Here is a 14,039-nt window from a genome sequence, read left to right on the forward strand (position 1 = left end):
TCCTGAGGGCACTTCTGCCGGAAGAGCGCGCGCTCCCGTATAGCAGAGCACTGAGAGCACAGACATTCACTGATCAGAGCCAGAGCGTCGCGAAATGTCACAAAAGAAGTGTGTTTTTGGTTGCCAGGGCAAGACAACCCTGCACAGATTACCAAAAGAGAAACAGCATTAAGGGACCAGTGGATGGAGTTTATTTTTACAGAGCATCAACGGAGTTGTGCAAGTGTTTTTGTTTGTTCCCTGCATTTCGGATTGCACATCGTTTATTTCTTAAGGATAATGCAGTCCCAACGAAAAAGGGTCACGATCGTGTGTTGGAACCACATGCGGTGAGTAAAACTGCTTCAAATATCTCTGTGTTGTTAACTTAGCTATCAGCGCGTAAGCACATCAAGTAAACAACATGCGATGTTGTCATCAAACTGCACTTTCCACATGTACAGCTTAAAAAAAAAGAAAAGAAAAAAAAGACGACATAAAGTGGAACTTAGTCATTTTCCAAAACCGCTAAGCAAATATATACAGTTTCGTGTATTTCCGGTAAAAATCGGTACAGACTATCTTTCTCTTATAAATATAATAAAAATAAAGACTTTTTGGACTTATGAAGGATGCAGTACTACTCTATAGGTACTCAAGATTAACAGGATATTGAGTGAAAACGAGCATTTCACCTCCCCCCCTTTAAAAAGATGTCACATGGAAGTGCATGACAGCCTGACCAGATTGCAATTGATATGGAGAGATCGTTTGTTTGTAATTAATGTATATGTTAAAACCCACACAGAAATAATCTAATCTATATAAGCATATGTTTTAATATAGGTTTTTAATATATGTGACATGGTTGTCATATATTATATGTATACATGTGTACATATATGTGTACATATATACGTGCATAAATATACCTATATAGGTTCATATATGCACGTACATATGCACCTATATATTCACCTATATGTTTACCTATATATTAGTAACATTTTTAAAATCCATAGCTACTGGGCAACATAAATAAAAGCCCAAAATATAGAAATTTGCATTATTTATTTACTTAAGAACAATCAAATAGTACAGACAAAATAAAAAGAAAGGACAAACCAATGAAACCATTTTGTCATACATTTTCTTTTCCACTATCTTCATTCAAGAAAGAATTGACCTTGTAAATGTTTCAGGGAAACGTGTAGACATCATAGCTTACCATCTCCTCTCATTTAATTGTCATAGTTAAATTCCATAACATGCCATGTGTTACCAATTTCACGTGTTTGCACATACATAAGTTCTTGTATAATTTTATTTTAGTTAGTTCTTAGTTATTGAATAACAGAAAATATGAGCTAGGCATCATGTATGACAGTTGCCAAAGTGAGATATGAGCTAAAAAATGACCAGATCCTGCAATGAGCTATATACAGTAGGAGACATATCTTTTATGTATAGGGCTTATATGTGGATATAAAGAACCGATACAGGAGACCTATATGGCATGTATATGCACATATATGCACCTCAACTTTGCCTATATGTGGCATATGTGCAGCATATATATTAGCATATATGTGCATACTGTATATGCTATATATATATGCAGCATATACTGTATGTGCATATAAACTGCATATAGGTTTCTTATATGTGCATATATCCTCATATAGGTTCTTTCCATGTGGGAAATCAGAGTTTTCTATTTGCGCTTTTGCCTGTTATCTTTGCCTGTCTGGTATTCAGAAGCACTTCTAATGGGGAAGACTTGAATTTTCTCATGTTATATATGAGGCTACTATTGCATACATGAAGACATGGGTTAATGTCCTCAGAATTAACCTTTTTTTTTTATCATCCGGTGCAGTCAATGGTTAATTGTGTGTACTGTATGATGACCAAAAGATTGTGTACTTTTTCAATGTAATAATTAAACAAATCAAATGCAAAAATAAATATTACGTATACTATATGATGCAATTGTTACATTATTTGGCCAATTTTAAAGATTTATTACATTTTGTTCCTGAAATTCACACTTTTGGAATCAAGATAATCAAAGGTAATCACACCTAGCATGACCTCATAAAACATGTTTCATATACAAACCCGATTCCAAAAAAGTTGGGACACTGTACAAAGTCTGAACAAAATGGAATGGAATAATTTACAAATCTCATAAACTTATATTTTATTCACAATAGAATATAGATATCAAATGTTGAAAGTGAGACACACATGAATAATTGTATCTTGTTTTGGGTTTGTTTGCTGTGATATAGAATGTATAATAAACTTGGTTTGGCTATTTAATTTGGCTTGTGCAATCTCCTTTATACACTCGTTCGCCCTCCCTTTGTTTTATTTATGTAGTTCCTACGCGTTGCGGGGAATTGTTACAGAGCAATATCAAAAAGGAGTTTCTCAAATAAAAATGTATAAGAGTTTGAAGTTATCATCATCTACAGTGCATAATATCATCCAAAGATTCAGAGAATCTGGAACAATCTCTGTGCGTAAAGGTCAAGGCCGTAAAACCATACTGGATGCCCGTGATCTTTGGGCCCTTAGATGACACTGCATCACATACAGGAATGCTACTGTAATGGAAACCACAACATGGAATCACAACATTGTCAGGGAACACAATCCACTGTGCCATTCGCCGTTGCCAGCTAAAACTCTATAGGTCAAAAAAGTAGCCATATCTAAACATGATCCAGAAGCGCAGGCGTTTTCTCTGGGCCAAGGCTCATTTAAAATGGACTATGGCAAAGTGGAAAACTGTTCTGTGGTCAGACGAATCAAAATTTGAAGTTCTTTTTGGATAACTGGGACGCCATGTCATCCGGACTGAAGAGGACAAGGACAACACAAGTTGTTATTAGTGCTCAGTTCAGAAGCCTGCATCTCTGATGGTATGGGGTTACATGAGTGTGTGTGGCATGGGCAGCTTACACATCTGGAAAGGCACCGTCAATGTTGAAAGGTTTATCCAAGTTCTAGAACAACATGCTCCCATCCAGACGTCGTCTCTTTCGGGGAAGACCTTGTATTTTCCAACATTACAATGCCAGACCACATTACAACATCATGGCTGCATAGAAGAAGGATCCGGGTACTGCAATGACCAGCATGCAGTCCAGATGTTTCACCCATAGAAAACATTTGGTGCATCATAAAGAGGAAGATGCAACAAGACAGTTGAGCAGCTAGAAGCCTGTATCAGACAAGGATGGGACAGCATTCTTATTCCTAAACTTGAACAACTTGTCTCTTGGACGTTTGCAGACTGTTATAAAAAGAAGAGGGGATGCCACACAGTGGTAAACATGGCCTTGTCCCAACTTTTTTGAGATGTGTTGATGCCATGAAATTTAAAATCAGCTTATTTTACCCTAAAAATCATACATTTTCTCAGTTTAAACATTTGATATGTCATCTATGTTGTATTCTGAATAAAATATTGAAATTTGAAACTTCCACATCACTGCATTTTGTTTTTATTCACAATTAGTTCAGTGTCCCAACTTTTTTGGAATCGGTTTGTATAAAGTGTTTTGGCAAACATGTTAGTGGATATTCATTTTACTCCTATCAAAAACGTGTGTCATCCTTGAATCCATTTTTTTTAAAACATTACAATGAATTTTATATTCAAACGGGTGTGTTGTAAATGTAATTTATGTAATTGTTTCACCACATCTGTTAATACAATTTTAAAAGAATCAGTTGCTGTCTATAATCAGCAAAAGCAATCTACTTTAATCTTTGAAATTAAAATATTCAAATTACTGTATGGTTCGATTTAACCATTTCTTATTAAAAAGTAAAACATTGTTAAAGGAACACTCCACTTTTTTCTCCATTCTCCAAGTCCCCCAGAGTTAATAAATTTAACGTTTTTGAATCCATTCAGCAAATCTATGAGTCTGGGGATAGCACTTTTAGCATAGCTTAGCATACATCATTGAATCTGCATTCTGACTTTGGCCTCATCTGAAAACGTGATCAGGTGACTTGCTGCCTCAACCATATCAGGCAATGACTTTCCAGGCAGCATTTTTGCACAAAGGCACCTAATGAAACAGATTTTGGACAGACTTCTGAGGCAGAGTAATGGTTTAATGATCTACAGCAAAATATAGAGAGCTTTGGTGATAACTAAGTGGATATTCAATTACTGCAATATTAATTTCTTGCTAGAAATGACATAAAAAGTGGAAAACGTTGATCAAATACGTAAATTTAACACGAAAGGACCACCGGCCGCAAGTTTCAGATGCCATCTTTGGTTTTTGGCTTAAATGTCAATGGAATGGAAAGCACAGGATTGTGGGATATCAAAGGCAGCGAAGGATACATCTATGCTGTCTTCAAAGATCAGATACAGCCTTTGGGAGAGCTTACATCGATGCTGTGATGCAGTTTCTCCGAAGACCTGCAGATATGTACACTTGTTGTGCTAATTAAGATGGTTGATGATAGCTAAACGAGATGCACCTCATCATCTGATCATGCTCCTCTCAAACCTTGTTAATAAAACATCATTTCACGGGCCTGGAACATAGCCCAAACCCAAAAAACTCCCCCTATCCCTACTTTGGGATAAAAATAGATTAGAAGTGAGGCGTTGGGGTGGAGGAGGGATAGCAAAAAACTGTTGTAGGACAGAGGTAGGAAGACCTGTGTATATATATATATATATATATATATATATATATATATATATATATATATATATACACTTGTTGTGCTAGTTAAGATGGTTGATGATAGCTAAACGAGATGTTCCTCTGCCAAATTGGATGATTATCTGATCATGCTCCTCTCTAACCTTGTTAATAAAACATAATTTCACGGGCCCGGAACATAGCCCAAACCCAAAGAACTTCCTAAAAGAAGCTTAAAGGCATAGGACACCAGCCAGAGAGCAAAATTTTAGTTGCCCCCCAAAATATGCATGCTGAGAAGAGAGAAGGTGAAGAAACAACCAGGAGACCCCGTGCAGTGTTCGATAAGAGCTGCGTCTCGCAACACCTTACTGGCGAGCCCTCCATACCACTATGAGAGGAGCACAATGCCAGATATCAATTGAGGAACTCTTGCTGCATCCGAAGGGAGCTGTGGGTCTGCTGCACTGGAAGGGAGAGCCCCCTTGCGACTGAATATGAGGCGTGGTTTGATGCATCGGATGGAGGGCTCCCACTGCGACCAAAGGCTCCCACTGCCGAATATGCATCATCCTCAGAACGACAGACTGCAGATTGACCCTGCAACCGAAAGGATCAGTTTTAAATTTTTTTTAATTTCCTCTGTTGAAGTTACGTCAGACCTGTTGGTTACTGGAGACTGAGAAACATTCTCTCCTGAAATCTGATGTTGGATTGGTGGTTGCCAAACGTGGAATGTAGTTAGTTGATTTGACCTGGGTTGGTTCTTGACAGGGTATTATAGCAGGATTAATTTGAGGGCATGAGATGGTCGAGTGAGATACTGACCTGCAGATTGCGCACGATATGTTGCAACAACTAAAAAATATGTGGTTGTGAAGATCAGCATTCAGGGTACCCCAACAGGGGCACTGATTCCACTGAGCAACATGTACCTTGCATTTGGCTGAGAATGACTTGTGGTAGTGTAGAAATGGGTTCCGTCATAAGACAGCACAAGTTCTGTGACTATTGCCAGATAATCATTGAGTTTTCGCCGTCTATAAAGCTGAGCAAACTATCTCCATGTAGCAGCCAAATGCAATCGTGGATTCGGAAAATGTAAGGGGGTGGGATGAATTGGCAGTTAAATTTTTTAAGGTTACTGAGAAATATCCGCAATCTATTTGTCAGTAGGAATCGGCAGGAGGTAGCAGAAAGAGGAGAGATCAACATCCACATCTGCGAGAATCTGCAGAACTTTTTCACGACATTCTAATTTACTGAGATACACCTGTAGGTGCCATCCAAGTGGCAACTTCCCACTGGTTAAAAAAAGCTTTTGGTCTATAAAGCTAATTTTGCCCTACATGACAACTGTGAGGGGGGGTGAATTTTTTATTATAACTCTTATTATATTAAGGCTTAAAGTTCTGCATAATTAAGGGTGTGGCCGCATGAGTGACAGGTGAATTGGCGTTGCTGACACTGCCGTCGAGCTAGGTGGGCGTGACTTCAGAAACCAGCTCCTGCCCTTCAGAAATCTGGAGGTGACATCACGGACACTACGTCCATGTTTTTATACAGTCTATGATGCCATCCATAGACTGTATAAAAACAGGTGCCATCACACCACTTTCTTGTGTGATTTGAGGTAGCTAAGACACTTCAATGGCGTATTGTTTCCCTCCTCAGTTCATCTGAAGAACTCTATCTCATATATTAAATCCTCAAATAAAGACCATTATGGAGTAATATTGTTTCATATTCCTTATTTTCAAGAATTGATTTTAAAGATAAATATGAGACTCCGGATGCCAACAGATCAGAAAACATGCAGTTTTCATGCAGCACTAAGAATTTCACACTCCATTACATGCTCCACAGTTTCTAATTCACCACACAAACATCTGCCATCTGGATGCTTGCCAGCCCATAATTCAGTGCACAATGACCCAATCTTAATCTATTGATTACCACACTATCCCTCCTCTCTAATCTTGTGAATGATGTTGTGAGGAGTGGGGCGGGGCAGAGAGCCGTGGGAACGGAGCGAGGCCAGTGGAGTGATTGGGAAATGAGCGACACCTGCTTCACTCACTGGTCTCGAGTCCCACAGAGGAGATCAGAAGGATATAAAAGAGGAGCGACAACAATGAAGGATGACAGAGGACCAGGCCTGGGCTTTTATTGGATTTATTTTAGGGCGAAGTAGTCTGCCGCCGTGGACGCTCGAGGCGGTGGGCTGGAGTGAGTTGCCGGGGACGGACGAACTCACTGACAGCCGCCCGCAATGTGGAGGGGCGGCTGCCTTCCGTGAGGGAGTGGAGGAGTTGGCGCTGTACACCAGGAGGCCGGAGCCTGCTGCCGTACGCCATGATTGGGGAGGAGCAGGGAACGGGGGACTCCTGCTGGCTGCCCTAAAGCGGAGGGCCATCCAGTGCCACTGCCAGGCACCACGGAAGAGTTCATACAGCAGGTGGGGGTGGGGGTGGGGGGGGGGGGTGGGGAGGTCAAGAGGCAGTGTGTCTGGGAAACGGAACCATTTTTTTTCTCTCCTCTCTCGTCACTGTCGCTCCTCATCCTTCCATCTTTTTTTATCTCGACTCGTCTGTCTGTCCTTACCCCCAGATTCCTGCAGCTACAGTGAGTGGGGGGCGTGGGGGTTAGAGCACAGTCTCGTGCTTACCCCCCGGTCTGTGAGGGGCGATGGTGGTTTGTGACAAGTAGCGGGTGGCCAAGAGCCGTGGGAACAGAAGCGAGGCCGGTGGAGTGATTGGGAAATGAGCGACATCTGCTCCACTCACCGGTTTGAGTCCCACGGAGGAGATCGGAAGGATACAAAAGAAGAACAAAAAACAGTAAAGGATGAGAGAGGACCAGGCCTAGGCTTTATTTTGTGTTTTGTTTGTGCGCGGCAGTCGTCATGTCGTGCTGTTTTGTGTTTGTTTTGTTATTAAAGTTTTATTGGAATGTCTGCCGGTTCTCACCTCCTTCTTCCTGTGACTACAAAGGTTGTTTTATATTGTTACAGATAGGGATGCACCGGTTGACCGGCCATAAATCGGAACAGGCCAGTTTTTGCTTAAAATACACGATCGGCAATTGTCTGGTTTTTGGTCTTTTATCAGCCGATTTTTCCAGAAATGCGCCCGCGTGCACAGACTGCATTGTAATCATTCGCTATCATGTCATTTGTGTGGAAGTATTTTGAAATCTGTGCGCAGGACACGGGCAGCTGAGCTACACGTCTGAGCCACAGATAGCAGGAAGCGGACTGCACAAAATAAGAGTACCTTTCCAGCGATCACTGAGGCTGCGCGAGCGTACTGTACCTGTGCCCTGCACACGCGGAGACAGTGAAGGGATGTTCAGCTCAACTTCTCACGTGTTGGATGAGAAACGAAACGGACTAAACCGTGACAAAGCTGAATTTTTTTTTGTAAACTAGAACTTGCATACATGTTTGAAAGCCAGAAGTAAACGTCATTTCTGTATAGGATGATTATTTTTATTTTACCTTAAAATTATATCGACTGAATTTGATTTTAAAATCACCTGCTGTAACACACTGAAAGTGTTTCATTCATCCAATTAAAAAAATGTAGGGTAATGATTCACATCTATATTTTTTAACTTGAGACAATAGTTTTAGTAATAGTTTATTTTTCATTGGCTCAAGTAAAAAAATATTGATGTGAATCATTAAATTTTTTTAAATTGATAAAATAACATCATTTTAATGAAACACTTTGAATCTTTGTTTTATTCGCACCAACATTATTTGATTTTAACATTTTGGAATAATATTTATATAGCATACTTTTATGTAGTCTCACTGGTAAAGTCCTTGTTTTAAATTTAAAACCAAATTTAAAAACTAAAATACTGAATGCTGATGCTGAATGTGTGTTGATTGTGGTGTTTGGACTGTAGAACTATGCAGTTGTTGCCTTCAATTTCACATGGTCACAGTTAATCTTTTAATTTAAGGCCAGTTCTATGTAGTTTCAACCCAATTCAAAAATAAAAGCTAAATGCTACTGTTTTTACCATCTATGTTTGTATTACTGTGCAGTTACTGCCATTAATTTCAGATGGTTACGGTTATTGTTTTCAATAGCCAAAAGCCAGTTTGGCCTATTAAACACCAAATAAACATCTTGTTTATGCACACATTCCTTCTTTCTTGTTTGTTGCTTAAAGATTTTTAAAAAATCGGAAATCGGTATCGGAATCAGCCAGTTTGCTTGTAAAGAAATCGGTATCGGAATCAGCCATGAAAAATCATGGTCGTTTATCCCTAATTACAGATGTGTTCATTAATGTATGCTGAATTAAAAAGTAATGTCTGCCTTTATTTCCTTCTTCCCATTCTTTCTGCCATATTTGCTTTATTTTTGCTGTTTAATACTCTTGCACTCAACTCTTCCATATATTACTTTCAAATCAACTTCACTCTTATGTGTAGCTTTTTTTTGCCATCTCATCAGCCTCTTCGTTCCACTGAATCCCTACATGTGCTGGCACCCACATAAACCCACTATATTTGCCACTTTTATAACCCGATTTTGTGCATTCAGATTTTCAATGATTAAATCTGGTCTGGCGTCACTCTTCCTGCACTTAATTCCCATTAGTGCTGCAGTGGAATCTGAACAGAAAACATTTCTCCCAGGTCTTTGTCCCTCCACCCACCCAAGGGCCCACAAAATTGCTACTAGTTCCGTAGTACCATTACATCTCTGGTGCTTGACCCCTAAATACTAAGTGTATGGGTTATATTAAATAAAAATGGATAACAATGTATTATTTATACACAAGAACAACTTTGTGTAAAATATATGAAGCTGAGGTGATCTTTTCATTATTTATTTATAGAAATTAGAATAAAAAGAATTATAAAGAATTACACAGTTTCACAGTTTTATTAGAATGTTGGTAAACAAACAGCCATTTAATTCCATAGCAGGGATGTAGAATCAACATAGTGTCACTTTGATTCAATTACATTTTTTTTTTCATTTTTTGTTTCACCTTTAACTAACTAACTACATTTATTTTTGGAACATTTGCCTATCTCCATCTTCTCTGATATTCTCTGGCCACTCCAGTGGATTTCATTTATTTCATATGTGCAAGTCATTGAAGTGACATGACATAACAAAGCAAAGTTAAACTATACTTTAAAGTACCTGATTCATAAACTTAAATTTAAGAATCAATCGCAATTCTCTCTACATTTTAGTCTGGCAATAATACAAGCATAGACAAGAAGCAGTAATTTCCAGAAATCTCCAGTAGAGCACCCCATTCCTCCTCAATGACTGCTGTTAGCATTCATTTACTTATGCAAATTATTTACATTTAAAATTTTGCATACTTGATAACAATATATTCACATACTTTGCATAGAAACACCAAAATATTTAAAGCATTATTTTCATCTAGTATTTAATTTTAGTATTGTAAATTTATTTAAAGTAAATGACAGGTGTGATGATCAGTGGTGCTGAGTTTTCACCTTCATTGTTTAATGTTGGGCCGAGAAATGGATAGAGTTTGTCACTGAAAGACTGACCAGTGAAAGAGTAGATATGAGAGCTGGACTCCACATCATAAAAGGAGACCAGACCATCCTCATAATCCACAAACACACCGACCCGCTGCGGCTTCACTCTCAGAGACAGAGAGACAGAGGGATTATCTAAGGCTTTATATTCATCATCATTCCTCAGAACCACAGTCCAGTATCCATCACTGGGACTCAGTGTGATCTCTCCCTTCCTGTTAATGGATTCTCTGGCCACTCCTAAATCCCATTCAGTAATTTCCTTCACCTGCACCTCAAAATAAAATCTCCCCGAGGAGAATCCCTCCTTTCCCAGGACACAGACACATGAATCAAATCTTTCTGGATTGTTTGGGACGTCCTGTCTAACATCTCCAAATCTCACTTGTTGTCTATCATCAGACAGGATGAGTTCTGGATGAGCCGTATCAGGATCCAGAGTCACATCAACTGAGAAAACAAAAAAACACAATAAATTCTGTGATGATGTTGTTCTTAATATGAATAGTTATAATCAGATTGTAGTGCAGTAATGAGGTATACTGAATGTAAATGAGTGTAGTGTGACAGCTCTCTGTACCTGCATACTGCTGCATCCTCTGCAGCTCTGTAGAGACACACAACAACAAAACATCAGAAGATCGCTGAGACTCATTCTTCATTACAGATATTAGAAGATTATAAAAGTATATGGCTGTATGGTGAACAGTATTCTGACATTGATTACCAGTTTTAGTGAGTTTCTCATCTAGAGTGTACTGCAGTTGAGTCAGAGCTCTCCTCAGAGTCTCCAGACTCACATCAGTCTTCATGCTGATCTCAGGCCAGTTTCTGGTGTTTGTAGGGATGCAGAGAGATGAGAACATCTACAGCAGGAGGGATGAGAAATCTTTTAGCATGAGTAGTGAGTGTCATATACTGCATCATTATTGATCAGAGAGATGTTGACTGACCCGTAGAAGGTGGAGGGCATCTTCAGTGTGTGAGAGCTGCTCCAGTTCAGTGTTTCTCATCTTTAGCTCAGAGATCTTCAGCTCCAGCTCTTCGATGAGCTCTTTCTCCTGTTTCTCTGCTGCTTTCTGCTGCTCCTCCATCATCTCCTGCTGTTCAGTCTGACATCTCTCAATGGAGCGGATCAGATCAGTGAAGAACTCAACACGGGCTGCTTTCTCCATCTCTGTGTTTCTCTGCTCAATCAGTCAGTCAACAAATGATTAGTGATGTTTGATAATTCAGTTAATGTTATATTACTCATATTTCAGTGTGTTTTTTTTTTTTTTATCGCTCCACTTAATTACTTTTACCATTTACTTTGTAATTGCTCTGACCAAGAATTTGTCTGAAACAAAGCAGATTCGTAGTACAGATTCATTTCTGAATGAATCAGTGTTTTTGATCAAACTGGTTGAGCAAAGGTATCAAAAGCATCGACTCACTAAAGAAGACAGTCACTTGTCACCGCGTATTGGTACAATAATATAACCTGCAGAAAGAATCATTGTAACTCTCTGTGAGGACCTGAACTCAATTATGTATAATAAATGTTAAAATAAGTTTAATTTGATTATTTTAAACTCACCTTTCTAAATTCTGCTGAGTGTCTGATGTCTTGAATCTTCTCAATTCTCTCTTGGATCATCTGCTCCATGTCTTTCTGTGTCTTCATCAGTTGAGTCTACAGACACAGAAACATTTACCATAACAGAGATTTACTGTCTTCTAAGAAAAAAATATGTTTTCATAATCAACTCTCTTTTTATTAGATATAATTGTCATTATATTTTGTAGACTCAAAGCAGTTTATTAGTAACTTCTACCTTCTTCTCTTCACTCTCCTCTTCTAGAGGAACAGTGTTGTGGTTCTTGTGATCTGACAGAGCACACATCGTACACAAACATGTCTGATCATCTCTACAGAACAGCTCCAGAGGTCTCTCGTGTGTCTGACATATAGTGTCTTCTAAATTACTCACAGGATCAATTAGTTTGTGTTTCTTTAAACCTGCCACTCTCAAATGACGCTCCAGATGAGTTTCACAGTAAGAGCTCTGACACACCACACATGACTTTAGGGCTTTCCGCTTTCTTTCCTCACAGATGTCACACAAAACTTCAGCGTTTTTATTAGGCGTTTTCTTCTTATAGTGATCTATAACCTCTCTGAGTGTGGTATTAATCTTGAGATCAGGTCTTTGGCTGAATGTTTCTTTACAGTAAGGACAGCTGCAGGTCTGGCTGTTGTCCCAGCACTTATTCAGACAGGGCTTGCAGAAGTTGTGTCCACATGGAGTTCTGACTGGATCAGTGAACACATCCAGACATATAGAGCACTGAAGCTCCTCAGTCAGTCGACCACGGGAGGATGACGTGACTGGAAAGAGAAATGAAGAAGATAAATCACCTACAATACCAGTCTAAACCAATATAGACCAATATAAATTGTGCCTATGCCTATTCATTACAAAATAATTAAAACAAATGTTTTTTTACTGACTTACATGGATCAGTTAGACTTTGTCTCCTGGTTTCTCTTCTTTCTGGTGATGTTGGTGACGATTCTGCCATTGCTCTTCCCTTCTTCAAAGTCTTTACAATAAAAAAATAAAATGTACAGTTTAAATTATGATCAACGATTGATATGAATCAACCAGTTAAGCCTATATTTGTTTCTTGTAATAATTTTTGATCACTTGGGTTTAAATTATGTTAAATACATTTTATATAATAAGGTTTTTTTTATTTATTAGGATCATATCAATTTATGTCTGTAATCAATAGGTAGCCTATCTATATTAATATTGTTTCATCTTTTGTAGGGAAAGAAATGAAGAAAATGAATCCCAAAAACATGTACTTCCATGAAATAAACATTGATACAGATGATGTATAAACAAGTATAATTTAATTTACTAAGTATAATATCATGTATAATCTTGTATTTCGACATTCATGTAGATTTTCACCTCTAAGTGTAGTGGGTTTGTTTTCTGTCATGCAGATTCATGTACTTTCACTTTCCTTTGTTTATATCTTGTGACAAAATGACAGAAACGCCAAACACGATTATCAACCAAGAAATGACCACAGTTCTAACACCATTTCAGTCTAGTAGACAATCAAAGTAGCTGACATGCTTAAACCGGTTTTTCCCCACAATTTGTTCTATTTTGACATAAAAATAAATAAACCAGTACACCTCGATTAGAAACTGTTTAGGACAATCTGTCTTATATTTATATCACTTACCTGTAAATATCAGCTATATCCACGAGATATATAAACAATAAACTCCCTAGTTAATGATAAAATAACCAGTAAATGTCCATTTAATACGGGAGCCCAGCGTAATCTCTTGAAAGGAACTTCATAAAACGTGTTCAGTTCAGAGCTGCGTTCAGCTCCGACAAAAACGGTGCAAAACGTTTTTTTTTTACGGAAACGGTGGTGTGTTGAACACCCTGTTCTGATGACGCAAGAGAGTATGGCAGCTGATAAGGCAATTGTTTGTGTTCTTTTTGTAAAATTTTCGGAGACTGATATGATCGGTATAAATATGTGTTTAATGCTGCGAAACAGGCTCGATGTTACAGCCACTGCCCTGTAGTCTAGAATAAAAAAGAACATCCCAATCAAGTGAAGAGATCTGTGGAAAATGTGGTTCCTGTGATGTGTTGTGCTGTTATTGTATTATATAATCAGAGGAGAATAGAAAACTTTATGAAAATGACACTCCACAATACAATAGCAAAATATTTAAATATGTATAGTATTTTTTGTTACATTAAATCTCTATATTAAGTACACGTTCCTAAGGAAAGGATATG

At 38.4% G+C, this 14,039-nt stretch overlaps 2 protein-coding genes across 2 annotated transcripts in view; one reads left to right on the forward strand and one right to left on the reverse strand.

Moving 5' to 3' along the window:
• The window catches only part of kcnv2b (potassium channel, subfamily V, member 2b), a 172,954-nt gene extending 165,475 nt beyond the window's left edge, over positions 1-7,479 (forward strand). Inside the window, exon 3 of the mRNA XM_052556592.1 lies at positions 7,470-7,479. The gene's annotated coding sequence lies outside the window, so the exon portion shown is untranslated. The remainder of the gene's footprint in view (positions 1-7,469) is intronic.
• Positions 7,480-9,552: 2,073 nt separating this feature from the next.
• On the reverse strand, positions 9,553-13,849 carry LOC127957893 (E3 ubiquitin-protein ligase TRIM39). Its single transcript, XM_052556590.1, has 8 exons — positions 13,462-13,849; positions 12,714-12,801; positions 12,033-12,586; positions 11,795-11,890; positions 11,169-11,402; positions 10,943-11,081; positions 10,796-10,822; positions 9,553-10,665 (listed from the first exon to the last, which is right to left on the reverse strand). The coding sequence occupies exons 2-8, from the start codon at positions 12,778-12,780 to the stop codon at positions 10,118-10,120; spliced, it is 1,665 nt and encodes a 554-aa protein (XP_052412550.1). The 5' UTR covers positions 12,781-12,801; positions 13,462-13,849; the 3' UTR covers positions 9,553-10,117.
• Between the last annotated feature and the right edge of the window lie 190 nt (positions 13,850-14,039).

The sequence above is a fragment of the Carassius gibelio genome, chromosome B5, assembly GCF_023724105.1.
Source record: "Carassius gibelio isolate Cgi1373 ecotype wild population from Czech Republic chromosome B5, carGib1.2-hapl.c, whole genome shotgun sequence".
NCBI lineage: Eukaryota > Metazoa > Chordata > Actinopteri > Cypriniformes > Cyprinidae > Carassius > Carassius gibelio.